This window comes from Prenolepis imparis, unplaced genomic scaffold (assembly GCF_030444845.1).
Source record: "Prenolepis imparis isolate NDT839.2.m4 unplaced genomic scaffold, iyPreImpa1.0 SCAF_7, whole genome shotgun sequence".
Lineage (NCBI taxonomy): Eukaryota > Metazoa > Arthropoda > Insecta > Hymenoptera > Formicidae > Prenolepis > Prenolepis imparis.
The window spans coordinates 13,672,660-13,685,532 of record NW_028141165.1 but is presented as its reverse complement, the minus strand read 5'-3'; the positions used below and the strand labels follow the sequence as shown (position 1 = coordinate 13,685,532).

General features: G+C 35.1%; 3 protein-coding genes across 6 annotated transcripts in view; 2 read left to right on the top strand and 1 right to left on the bottom strand.

Moving 5' to 3' along the window:
* The window catches only part of LOC145938394 (ATP-binding cassette sub-family F member 2), a 45,543-nt gene extending 42,304 nt beyond the window's left edge, over positions 1-3,239 (top strand). For 3 of the 4 annotated variants that reach the window (XM_083041962.1, XM_083041964.1, XM_083041960.1), the window contains 4 exons: positions 58-1,290; positions 1,374-2,710; positions 2,783-3,008; positions 3,096-3,239. In XM_083041962.1, the coding sequence (XP_082898088.1) occupies positions 58-201 (144 nt within the window). In that variant the 3' untranslated portion in view covers positions 202-1,290; positions 1,374-2,710; positions 2,783-3,008; positions 3,096-3,239. The remainder of the gene's footprint in view (positions 1-57; positions 1,291-1,373; positions 2,711-2,782; positions 3,009-3,095) is intronic. The other variant, XM_083041961.1, reaches the window with a different exon arrangement.
* On the bottom strand, positions 986-2,072 carry Tmem98 (transmembrane protein 98). The gene is made up of 4 exons (XM_083041977.1): positions 1,917-2,072; positions 1,735-1,844; positions 1,336-1,468; positions 986-1,261 (listed from the first exon to the last, which is right to left on the bottom strand). The coding sequence occupies exons 1-4, from the start codon at positions 2,070-2,072 to the stop codon at positions 986-988; spliced, it is 675 nt and encodes a 224-aa protein (XP_082898103.1).
* A 1,345-nt stretch (positions 3,240-4,584) lies between the features above and the next one.
* On the top strand, positions 4,585-7,378 carry LOC145938397 (ubiquitin-conjugating enzyme E2 J2). The gene is made up of 4 exons (XM_083041972.1): positions 4,585-5,225; positions 5,312-5,546; positions 5,632-5,760; positions 5,866-7,378. Exons 1-4 carry the CDS (start codon positions 5,101-5,103, stop codon positions 6,076-6,078), a joined length of 702 nt encoding a protein of 233 aa, XP_082898098.1. The 5' UTR covers positions 4,585-5,100; the 3' UTR covers positions 6,079-7,378.
* Positions 7,379-12,873: the final 5,495 nt, after the last annotated feature.

The following is a 12,873-nucleotide window of genomic DNA, read 5'->3' as shown; positions in this document are numbered from 1 at the left end:
GTATGTATTTTTTTGTGGCTCTCTTTTTATTCGATATATAATTTTTACGTTGTGTAGGTTGCTGAAGAAATCTGGGTGTGTGAAAATGGCGCGGTTACAAAATGGAGTGGCAACATTTTGGATTACAAAGAACACCTCAAAGACAAAGTCCTGTCAGATAACCAAAAGAGGCAAAAGGAGTTGGTGAATCGGGGCAAATAATAGAAAATTGCACGATTTACTGTATTTATCTCTTTTTCCAATGCACTATGCCTCCATTTATAGAAATTTTTTTGCAGAAAATCGTAACATACTAATCATCACTGAGTATATGCTAGTATGTCAGTGACGATCGGTCAGATTACTTAGTTAATTTATTAAAGTATTAAGCCGAAATTGTGGATGCTCCATTTGACAACCCACAAACAGGTTGTGGTGCATTATCGCGACACAGTAGAAATCTAGAAAATCTCGAAAATCTCCGTGTATATTGCAAATTGAATCTAAATAAATTACTGATGATTGATTAATGATAATAAAATAATTTTTTTTATCTTGAGCCACGATATAAGAAAAGAAACGAAAAAATCAACAATTTCTCTTTTATGAGATAAATTCTTTATTAAAAATTCTTATCAGTCTATAAAATAATTTGATTCTCTTAAAGAATATAAAATAGAATATGTGTACAAACATACGCAGGTACGATTGATTATATAGTCCTAAAATACATTTTTATCTATATACGTATATAATTAACTATAATAATATAACTATAGAATAATATAAATATGGAAGACATCGTTTCCACATATATTTCTGTGTATTGCAAAATATCGATTCTTATGAATCGCGTTTTAAACGACATTAAAAAATATATTCTTTATGTGATACTTTCAAAATAAAGTACTGATGAATTTACATCAGTAAATATAAACTTTTGAGTTTTGAGATTACAAATACTGCGTGAAAAGAGATTCGATTTTACAGTGAAAGAGGTGTATGTTCAAACTGGTGTAGAGGCTGGGATGGAGCAGGCAACTTCCTGAGCTAACGCTGCATTTCTCAAGACCAACAGATGCGTGTCCATATCATTCAAGGCTTGATCAATAAATGCCAATTTCCTGGCTTGACTCTTTGGCACGCCGTGCTTGGTTACTAGCGCTAAGTGAGTCACAGCCAATACCAGAGCTGCCACTCTGGCCTCTAGCAGCCTGGCATCCAATGGTGGATACAAACTGCGGACAACATCGTCTACGCGAGGCGGTATACGTCGGGCAACCTGAGCAAGAATAAAATGCAATAATTTAGGTAGGAACAACACAGAAAAAGAAAACATACAATGAGTATACATACATCTACTATTTCCAATGGAACAGTGTTACTGTTGACAGTTCCAGCAATAGTGGTGAGACTGGCTGCAAGAGCATGGCAAGATCGAAGCACTGCTATGCAAGGTGGAGCCAAACCAGTAGCATCGTCTACCCATCTAGAGCGCAAAAATATTATCTTTTTAATGAACTGTGTGTTAAAGTGTCACAATTATTTAAATTTTCACTAAATTAATCAACATGGTAAGAAAATAAAAAATGCAAACAATCTATTTTGATAAGTTTTATAGCTTGAGTTTATCAAGATATCAGAAAGTTAATGCAAATTTGAATAAAAATAAGCTAATGCGAATATAATGTTATCTCTATTGATTGCATTATATTACAGCTCAATGCCTTCACTGTTAATAATTTATATTTGTACCTTTCAGCACCTGCCAACCATTCTTCGCTCTCCCATACATCCAATCCTAGACCAGTGATGTTCTCTCCTTCGAGCAGATCGGAACTTAGCTCTGCGGAATCCTTTTGATTCTGGAAATGAGTAAAATTATCGCATTCCTTCTTAGGACAGTTTGATATTCTCGATTCGGTTATCAAACTCACATAATAGCAACGCTGCCTGCGACAGATAACCAACAGTACCAGGAGTGCACCGAGAAAGACTGCAGCTAAGGCACCCAATGCAACTGCAACCACCGTCTCCATCCCAGTGGCAGTAGCCGGTGGTACAGCATTACTCATGGATATCGAGGAACTCATAGTACCTGACACGAATACAGTAGCAGCTACCAATCGACGATCTGACCACGAAGTAATAAAATTATCCGCAACAGGAGACAACCATTGGACTTACATTGACATTTGAAACAAAAATGTCAACAATCGCGCAGAGGACTTGTCGTGATTTCACTCCCCCAAAGACGACGGTGAGAGGCGGAGACTGTCACGGATCTTAAGCTCCATTCACAGTACGGCGTTACGTAAGAGCGTCCGAATTGGCAATTAGCATCAACAGATGGTCGGAGCATTAGGCAGTAATTGGACATGAGTTGGATCAACTGGACAGACTTCGTCGAGAGTAATCCTCTTTACCTTCCCGCGTAACAGCTGCTGTCAAATGTAGTCTCATTGGCGATCACGTTCCGTCAAGATGCGGAACGACATAACAATATCACTCTTCGATATTCACCGGTTCATCTCGCACGAGTGTAAGAAACTGGGTATTGTGGAGGTATTTTGAGGTATCTGGAATATTAGGCTGTGTACTATACACTATACAGGATGAATAAAAAAGGCAACATTGCGATAGCCTGGTTGAAACATGATTATGTGCATCTCCAGGTGGATCCAATACCATATGTTCTTGCGGAACCAGTGCTTATCAATCTATTAGAATGGTAAGAGATATTTTATTTAAGCAAGCATATGATATTTTGCACATACAAGTAGTTTAATATAAATTCTATTAGTTTCAGGCACTATGTGATTATGGGACCAAAAAACATTCTGTACAAAGGGGGATATTATCATGGAAAAATCATATTTCCAGATGAGTTTCCACCTAGCATTTATATGTTAACACCAAATGGCTGATTTAATGTTAATAAAAGACTGTGCTTTTCTGATCATCATTCTGGAAGATAAAATTCAGTGTGGAGTGTATCTACTATCCTTATGAGCCTGCTTATTTTTATGGTATAAATTTCTTTTTTATATAGAGATATTTAAAAGATATAGTGTTAAAAGATATATCAAATAGATTTCGTAATTTTGCATTTACAGATTGAAGAGACTTGAGAAGGCTATTATTATTATTATAATAATAGTTATTATTAATAACAGAACATGATAAGAGAGAGCTAGTTATGCAGAGTTTAGAATATAAATCTCAAGGACAAAATGTTGCTCTTTCCGGAAACTGTTGAGGTATTACTCTATTGTAATTATAATATAGGACAAACACAAACTATATATACAGACTAATATAGTACACCATTATTAAATTTATCTTTGTAAATTATGATTTGATATCGAATGTTGTAGAAAATAAAAAAACTGAATTGGAAAAGGAAGAAGCCAGAGAACTGAAATGAATGAGTTGAATTTTCCACATTTTGCCAGATGCCAATTCTCATTCCATTTTGTCCTTTCCTAAAAGATTACAAACTAGTATTTGTATTGTTACTCAAGTGTGGACATAATCAGTTGCCGTTATCAGGTGCACAACAATTTTTATACCAATATTTAAACAGTGCTAAAAATTACAAAATGTTTAACAGTTACCTATAACAAACATATGTATGTTTGTATAGAAAACTAATTGATCACGCAAATGTTTAACTACTTGGACGTTTATAATATTTGTTGACATACAATTTTTAAGTTGTACATATGCAAATATTAAACAAGATAGTTTTTGAATGTGAAAGAATAATGATATTAACGAGGAAACGTATCTCAATTTAAAAAATCGTATTTGTAACATTTATATTTAATCATAATTGTTATTAGCAATTGTGATCAACAAAATATTGAACAAATCAATGCATCCGCACAACTTTCAATGAAAAGCAATCGCTGAAAATTTCTGAAACTCCTGGAACTATATTTAATATATCTTGATAATCTAATTCGACTGCATTTATTTTGTCCAAAATATGTAATCGAATTCTTTAATATTTTATATTTGTTCACTTTATCAAGATATTTAATTTTAAAAAGTAATCTTTGCTTAAAAGTTTGAAATAGTTAACAATTGGTAAGTCTTTTTACACAATAATGTACGAATAAAAACTTGAGAAAATATCCAGAATCAGAAAATCTTTTACTTAAAAATAAATGAAAAGTTCTATATATATATATATATATATATATATATATATATATATATATATATATATGTATTGATTGCCAAGAGCCTCTTTCGAGAAATTTTTTCATATAATAGCTGCAGTACATTTATTAACATGAACGGAATTGTTAATTTTTATTGTTTGACATATGCGAAGAAAGATGAATTATATTTATTATTTCTAATTATAGAAATTTTGTTATAGGCAATTCCGAGAGATGTACTCGCATAAATATCAGTATTTGAAGGCTCATTGATCTAAAAATATCTCTACTGTACTCTTTCTGTATTTGACAATTTTTCTTTTTCTCGGAAAAAAGCAAAAAGATAATCCATTGCAGTGTTTTTTTATTTAAAAAAAGAATTAAATTATATTAAATTATAAATTAAATTTCGAAATATTACAGTTTTTCCCGCCAGTGTGGTAAGACTGCGCGCAAGCGGACGAATTCATTGGACTCCCGACTCCGGTCACTCCGGTGAACTTCGTCATATGTTTTCCGTTGTCGCGCGACAGCTTGCAGCTGTCAAATTTCCTCCACCGATGATCGTATGATCCCACCCGAAACACATCCCTCGTCCAGCATCTTCCATTCCGAGTAGCTTCAAGAACGGTGCTTAGATTCATCGTCGTCTTGTTGCACGTCATCCTGCACAACGTAACCTTTCACGCGACTTCGGAGTCTTGGTGACATCGACTCCGCGAACAAATCCCATCGTCCTGGTGGCTGGTTCTACATGAAATTCGCAATGCGCAAACATTTCGCGATTCGACGGCGCTGAGACAGCGAAGACGAAGAGGTCAGCTTGTGAGATACACACCGGATATTGCGTGACGAGTTAAGTGTGAGTCGTGAAGATTCTCGATAAGCTGGGCGACCAATATAAGACGAGTGGAAGAAACTGGGAGTCCGTTCGGAGATAACACTGGGCTGCATGGTAAGGATGAATAGGAAAACCAATAGTGCAACGGCCAGATTGAAACAGGATTATTTGCGACTGAAAAAGGATCCAGTACCTTACGTCCTTGCGGAACCAGTGCCTTCGAATATATTAGAATGGCAAGTATTTCAGCTTCGATGTCCTGATTTGAATTTACTATTTATTGATTTCGAGTACAGAGTGAGTAATGTACAATTTGTTTTAGGCACTACGTGGTCGTAGGACCAGAAAAGACTCCATACGAGGGCGGTTTTTATCATGGAAAGCTCATATTTCCAGGAGAGTTTCCGTTCCAACCGCCTAGCATTTATATGACCACTCCAAATGGTCGATTTAAAGTCAACACAAGATTATGTCTATCCATTTCTGATTTCCATCCTGATACGTGGAATCCAGCATGGAGTGTATCGACTATCCTTACAGGCTTGCTTAGTTTCATGGTAAATATCCATATCTAAGTATCTAGAAATAACTAGAATGTTGTCGATACTTGATTTTGTATGCTTAATAATATTGTATTTGCAGATTGAGAAAAGTCCTACGCTCGGTAGCATTAATACAACAGATTATGAGAAGAGACAGCTAGCAGCGCAGAGTTTAGAATACAATTTGAGGGACAAGATGTTCTGCGAGCTCTTTCCGGAAACTGTTGAGGTATTCCATTGTACACTGTAAAACATGCACGTAAATTGTTATATCGATATGTTATTATTGAATTTAGAATATTCTAATCTGAAATTTCATGTTATAATATTACAGACGATCAAAACCGAGCTTGAACGTCGAAAAGAGCTCGAGAAACAAGCGAGGCATCAATCCACCGCATCCGAGGTTTCTTCCTTGATACGAGACCAGTTGCAGAGGGAGCAGAGCCCATTGCACAGCGCATTGGCCAATCTCGTTGTCATTATCGGCTTTGCGGCATTCGCGTACACAGTGAAATATGTACTGAGGAGCATAGCTATGGAATAAATCGGAATCCAAATTTCAAGTCACAACGAGCACGAAATGGGAGAGCCATGACGATCGTATGCGATACATTTTGAAACGATGAGGAGCATAAGAGGAAGAAGAAGGTAGTAGGCTCCCATAATATTTGCCTGTTAACCTATCTTTCGAATCTGTGCGGCATTCGGTTTCGCACAGTTCGAAGAACTTTTGCCAGTGGAACCTTCGAATAGTTTGATAGATTTTTATATCAAAGTTGAATGTAAGATACAAGCTGTATTATAACCGCGATAATTCAGCTATTCATCAATGAGGAAGAGTGTAACCTCTCTTAATTCGATTGAGATGTGTAAAAGATGAAACAATTTAATCGTAGTGGCTTCCTGCCTTTTTTATATCGAATTTGCACTCTCTAGTATAATATGTAAATTAGAGGAACTCAGTTTTTTCGCTTATGGTGCTGCAACATCGTTTAATTTAATTTTCTACATTTTTAAGGCTCCTGGGTCCTCACCGTGGCTATGTTTGATTGTGACGTCGAGGCGAGAAAGCACACACTGAAAATTCTTAGATGCTATTTTTAAATGAAAAGATATTTCGATGAAACATTATTTCAGATGGGGCTTTAGCACATTTTTTAAATATCTCGAAAACTATTCTTTTTTCTTGACAGTCAATCAACAACCGTAAAATGATCGTGATATCAGACTTTCATATTACAGTCATGCTGACATGAGTACAGCTGTTGATTGATTATATATAAAGGAAAAAATATATTTTCGAGGTATTTTAAGAGTGTGCTAAAGCCATCTGAAGTGCTGTTTCATCGAAATATCTTTTTTATTTTGAAATGGCATCTAAGAATTTTTAGCGTGCGTTTTCCCGCCTCTGACACTCTGACGTCACAATTTCAACATGGTCGGCGAGGAGCCAGGAGCCGCAGGAGCCTTCAAAATATATCCAGAGAGATACGCATTTTACACAATACATCTGCCTAGTCCTGCTACAGAAAATCTCTTGGATAGAAATGCACAAATTTATTGCACTCTACAATGTGCCAATGAGAGTAAGTAAAAATGTAATTTAATCAGATTATGCTTGGTATTCGTTGAATGAGTCTATTTTGTAAATAGATATTGTAAGAACAAAGAGGCATACATCATATATAGAATTAATCTCGATACAAATATAACAAAAAATCAATCATCTGCCGAATGTAATTGTATTCATTGCGACATCAGTGACTATCTTGAGGCTTTCTTCTAAAAAAAAAAAAAAAAAATTGTTCGATTAACCTTTTCGCTACGAATGGCGTATGTATGTATATGAGCATATATTTTTTTTTTATTTAAATATACATTTTTATATATATATATAAATGTGTATATGCTTTTTTTTAAAAACAAAAATTCATTTATGAAAAACTTATATATACATTCGTACGTTATAACCAATTTATTACATTTATTTTTGCATATATGCTGTCAATTGAAAATTGGGCAACACTGAACATCGTGAAACAGTTTGATTCAATAATATATGGTAACATGGCAAGTTTTTTTTTCTTTAACATGAGCAAAAGTTTTCAGAACAATTTATTATTTCAAAGTATTTGATACATATTTGATGCGTCAATTTGATTAAATTGAGATAAATATTGGTGTTGTGTTGCTAATACCTTTTGCATCATAAGTGGCATAGTGTTTCATAAACCACTAGCATAGAATAGTAACTGTTTCTGTTACATAGTGAGCACTTTTAGTCTCAAGTGTGCTATAGCGAAAGGGTTAATATATTTTTCATATGTATATTATTTAAATGGCTCGTAGGATTATTTTCTTGACATACGTGAATTTCTTCCATTTAAATGTTTTCAATGTTTCTTCCTTCATACATACTGACACAGGTAAAATGTTTACAATATGTGCAGGTAAATTCACGCTCTTCCATGATTATTATTTATATAATATTGAGAAAGAAAGAATAGAATTTTTTGTAATAATTTTCTTTTGGAATAAGTGTTAAATTATTTAATCGTACTGAAGTGAAACCATAACTAATTTTTGTATATTTATTGATGACTCATTTCTACGAGCCATAATTTTGAATTTTATTATATGTAATCCTCCAACAGTGATAAAATAATTACAATGCTTATATATATGTATGCTTATACATATTCTACCACAATATGTGTAAACATGCATAGATATTGTAATTATAATATAATTACGACAAAATAATGTAAATATAACATGTTATTATTATTGCTAAGCGTGTGGAATATAGTTTACTTACCTGAGATGTTTCAAAATTGTCTCATTAAAGATCCAACATCCGTTTAATCCTTTGGATCACATCCAATTTTATTTTATTCATTTAAAGAAGTATGTACAATATGTATTTCAAAGAATTAATATTCTGTTGTGGAAAACTATAGAACTAACACATATAATATATTTATAGTATATACACATAAAATATTTATAGTTTTCGAGTTTGTGCACAGATTTTTTTAATTATACGTTTAGGAGATAAATGCATAAAAATAAAAATAACGAAATTAACTTACACAAATATGTTGGCAATTAAGAGACAAAGAAAAAGATACAATGTTCAGTTAAAATCCTTGAATTCTGTACAAGAATTTATTTCATAATGATTGTTATATATCATTGTAAGCAAAATTCTTTTTTTATGTAGTATAGTAATCTTTCTGTATCAAAATAATTGTAAAGTGTAATATCACAACAATATAGGAATTGTAAATAAACAGAGAGTGAGAAAGACAGATGATTCTCTTTCTTTCTCTCTCTCTCTCTCTTTATAATTAAGAAGCGATTACATCTATTGTTAATTAACAAAGATAAATGAATCTGAAACATTTAGCGAAATAACAATCGTTACATTTTGCGGATCAAAGAGACAAAAGAGCGAGATAAATTACTTTAATTCGTTTCGAGTTGAAATAAAGGAACAGCAAGCATTCTCTTATCGGAGCGCGCGGTTTACCATTTCGGTAAACTGTTGGAAATCTCGCGTTGAATGCTTCGTTGTCCAAGTGCGCTCGGGAGGAAGGACATATCCTGTGAACCGAGCGTCTTCTTACCGATGCGATGTCGTGTTTATTCCTTCTTACGCAGATAAATCGGAGCATGGCAAAGTTTTCTCTTTCCTCGCGTTAGTGTAACCACGTTTACATTAACTCTTTCAAAGTCTCGCAGCTGCATGTGCAATGTATATATTAACTTTTGGTTAAACTTTTGTGTTTAAACTTGACTTTCGACTTTTATATTATACTGCTATTATATATTATGTATTTGCTTTTAAATCAAATGCGCTTTATTAACAAATTCTGCAGCTTTGTGTTTGAAATATTGAAGAGTTTTTAAAAAATTTTAACATACAGTTTATTTTACTCGATGAACTTTATGTAACATCTGCCAAGCTCCATTTTTATCTCTCAATTCCGTTATTTTTTTCTTCTATATTTTATTATATTTTTCTTCTATGTCAAACGCGGTAAACCGGCGAACATGTGAACATATGATGTAGCTTCTTATTTCATCGTCACATTTATATAATCCGTCTTAATCTGAGCAAACATCCCGCAAAAGAAGCAAACAGCAATTTATTCGACCACGGAATAATAAGGAAGTCGCATCGCGCAGCCATGCAGCCGTTCTTCCATCGAGGAGCCGCATCTGTAATCTCACCCTCGGATGCTGCTGCTGCTAGCAACACCCTTCCGCGCCCATAACGCCCGCCCCTTACGTGTAAATCATTGGGAGAGGCGCCAGGACACTCGGTCTCGCTTCGAATCCTGCGTAAATAAGATGCACGTGTCCGCGACAGGATGTCGCGCATACTTGATATATTCTTATTGAAACGATCGGTTTTGAAAACTGAGAAAGAAAATGTTATTTAATTTGGCAAGAAGAAAATTATGGTAATTCGCGTCGCTTTTGCCTTGTAAATTTATGTATTGTAGAATACTTGTATTCCTTGTTGAAATTGATTCAGTAATATTATATGAAATTATGTATAAAATTATATGTAAAATTTTTAAGTTTTCTTGTGTGAAATTAATATGTAGCTGTAATGTTTTTGCTTTCAGATTTTTATTCACGCGCGAATGCAGTTTTATAGATGACGTTTTCATCGTGCTCAGCGAATTTCCAGTTTGGTCACGATTGAAATTCAGAGTTGTCGAGCTTTTATGTATCCGTTCGAACCGGAAATGAACGAAATAATGATCCTCCCGAGGGTGATTTAGAGTGTCGTCAATCGGGCCGGAATGGTTCGTGGAATCGTTTTACGCCCTCGTTCCTCGATGGGTGGAACGAAAAACGATGATGTCCCCACGACAAAGAAAAGAGAAGAGGAACCGAAGAGAAGAGAGCCGTCCGAAAACCGTCTCCGAAATAATTAACTGTAGGGACGACCTCATTACGCGGCTTAATGAGCTGCCAGCGACGCGTTGCGCCGCGTCTTCGTGTCGCGATGCTGGATACTTGTTCGAGTTTCGGGGGAAAAAAAACGTCGTGTGTGACACCCTGGTAAAAGTATTGCTTGTATCGCGACAGTGATTTATCGAGACCAGAATCGGCACGGTCTGATTTGTCAGTTTAACAAGACGCGCCTTGTCGACGCGTCGAGAATGAGACAATTAGTCGAGGAAAGTTAAACAGTGTGTTATAAAATTGGATTGTTTTGTACAACTGACCGCAAATCTCTCAAAGGAACGAGCAATTTGTTACACGAGAATTTGGTCCGATAAACCTCTGCGAATTTCGATATGTCATCTGAATTTATTCTTTACAATCATTCATAACATCACAAACCTAATAAGTATAAATTATATTCTAAGTAATAGGTCTGTGGGGCTAATGATTGTAAAGAATAAATTGTAAAAATTGTAGAGAATAAATATATGAATAACAATATGAATAAATAATCATATATATATTAGCGGCTGAAGATATTTTATCTCGGTTTTATCACATAAAAAATTGTAATGACTTTATTAACTTTTCGAACGACAATGAAACTAATTATTATTTTATTCTGTACAGGCTCTTCCGATGATCGTTTACTCGAGACGCGAGTACTCCGGCCATCGGCTTCCCTCACGGTGGATTTTCGCGCGTTTCTATTTCTATCCGCGGCGACGCCTTTCTCCATCCACGTGGGATTCGCACCGGAACCCCGGCACGGTGGTTCCTCGCACAGTATTTACCCACGTTCATCGTAGGAGAGTGCCATATAATCCGGCGCGGAACGGTTTACTGCCGGCATAAAACCCGTCGTGGCGTACGAATAAGCGCGCCATCACGGAAGAAGGAGGAGAGAGAGTTGGCCCTATATTCAGATATAAATATATATGTATGCAAGTGGAGCACACACGAGATGGAAGGGCGCACACTTCCACTGGTACTAACGATGGGCGATTCATCATTCTCGGAGAAAACGAAAGGAGTGACAGAGATTGTGGTAATTCAATAGGAAAGGACAGAGAACAGATGTTTGTTCTCCCGACTGTTGCACTTTTTGGCGCGATTCTCTTCTCTCATCGAAGTCATCCTTTTCTCTTCCAATCACGATGCAAAGGTAATTAATTATTTTTTGTGTATAAAGATTGTGATCAATAATACAGAGCATTTCGGAATAAAACAATAGGAAGTTAAATTTGAGTCGGAAGTTTGCAATAATAATCAATTCTTAAAATCTAACTATAATAAGAATAAAATTAGATGTATAATCAGAATAACACGCGATGTTGCTGTCGCTTTTTTTTATATCTTCCATATGTAATAAATTTTTTCGATTTTGATTATATAATCAAAAGCAAAAGTATTTATTTTCTTATTGTCGGAGCAGGATCGCGTTGCGATCGTAGAACCATAACAGTAATGGAAGACCTGTCTAACTTTCTCTCCCGGGGGTGATCCTGGAAATCTGAGAAACCGCGCCTAAACATAGCGACCCATCATGCACGGTGCATGACGTTTTATTTACGAACTCGCGAAACTGAAGGAGAGAAATCCTTCCAGCGGCTCCAGACGTCGATTTACTCATTTTTACGAGTTTCGATGTTTAATGTCACTGTTACGTACGCTGTTGCGTTGCTTTTTGTCCTCTTGTCGTTACATATACTCATCACGTGTATATCGGATATGTCTTTACGATACAAGACACAGATTTATATGTTCGAATGTTATTTGCTTAGCGTAATAATCTTAATGCTCTGTATTAGTGATTGATATTTAACTCCGTTAATTGAAGATTTTGTTTAACGCAATGTTGTGTTTTTTACAGCTAGAGATTGAATTTTAATCTTCATCCATAGACTTCCTGAAGATGATAAGATGGGAGACGTAAATTCCCGAATTGCAACAGACGCGTAAGTGTTATATAATTTGAAAACTAATCTTTTCAATTACTCCCACTAATTATATAAAATTGACCAGCTTTCGATAAAAAATTAGACTCGATAAAAAGTTTTAAAATTCGTGCATATATATCTCCGATAAAAAATTAAAATTTAGAATTTTTAATTTGTATAAAGCAAAGAACTGTTTTTTAGAAAAAAAAATTTAAATAAGCATGAAAAATAAATTTGTCATTAGAGTCTAATTAATTTTCGAAACATCGATATAAAGTAGCCGAGTTGGCAGAGAGAGAGAGAGAGAGAGCAAAACGCTTACAAAACCGTCTTGCAATTTCTCATTCTCGCGCTTCAGCATCCTTGGATGCGACGATAGAGCGGAGAGAGGAAAGCCAGCATCCCGTCCGATCTTACACGATTGGTCCAGGCAG

Coding starts and splice junctions, on each gene's coding strand:
- Tmem98 (XM_083041977.1), bottom strand. CDS start 2,072: ATGAGTTCCTCGATATCCATGAGTAATGCTGTACCACCGGCTACTGCC. Junction 1,469..1,734: donor TGGTTGGCAGGTGCTGAAAG/GTACAAATATAA, acceptor TTTGCGCTCTAG/ATGGGTAGACGATGCTACTG. Junction 1,262..1,335: donor TTCCATTGGAAATAGTAGAT/GTATGTATACTC, acceptor ATTCTTGCTCAG/GTTGCCCGACGTATACCGCC.
- LOC145938397 (XM_083041972.1), top strand. CDS start 5,101: ATGGTAAGGATGAATAGGAAAACCAATAGTGCAACGGCCAGATTGAAA. Junction 5,226..5,311: donor CCTTCGAATATATTAGAATG/GCAAGTATTTCA, acceptor AATTTGTTTTAG/GCACTACGTGGTCGTAGGAC. Junction 5,547..5,631: donor CAGGCTTGCTTAGTTTCATG/GTAAATATCCAT, acceptor TTGTATTTGCAG/ATTGAGAAAAGTCCTACGCT.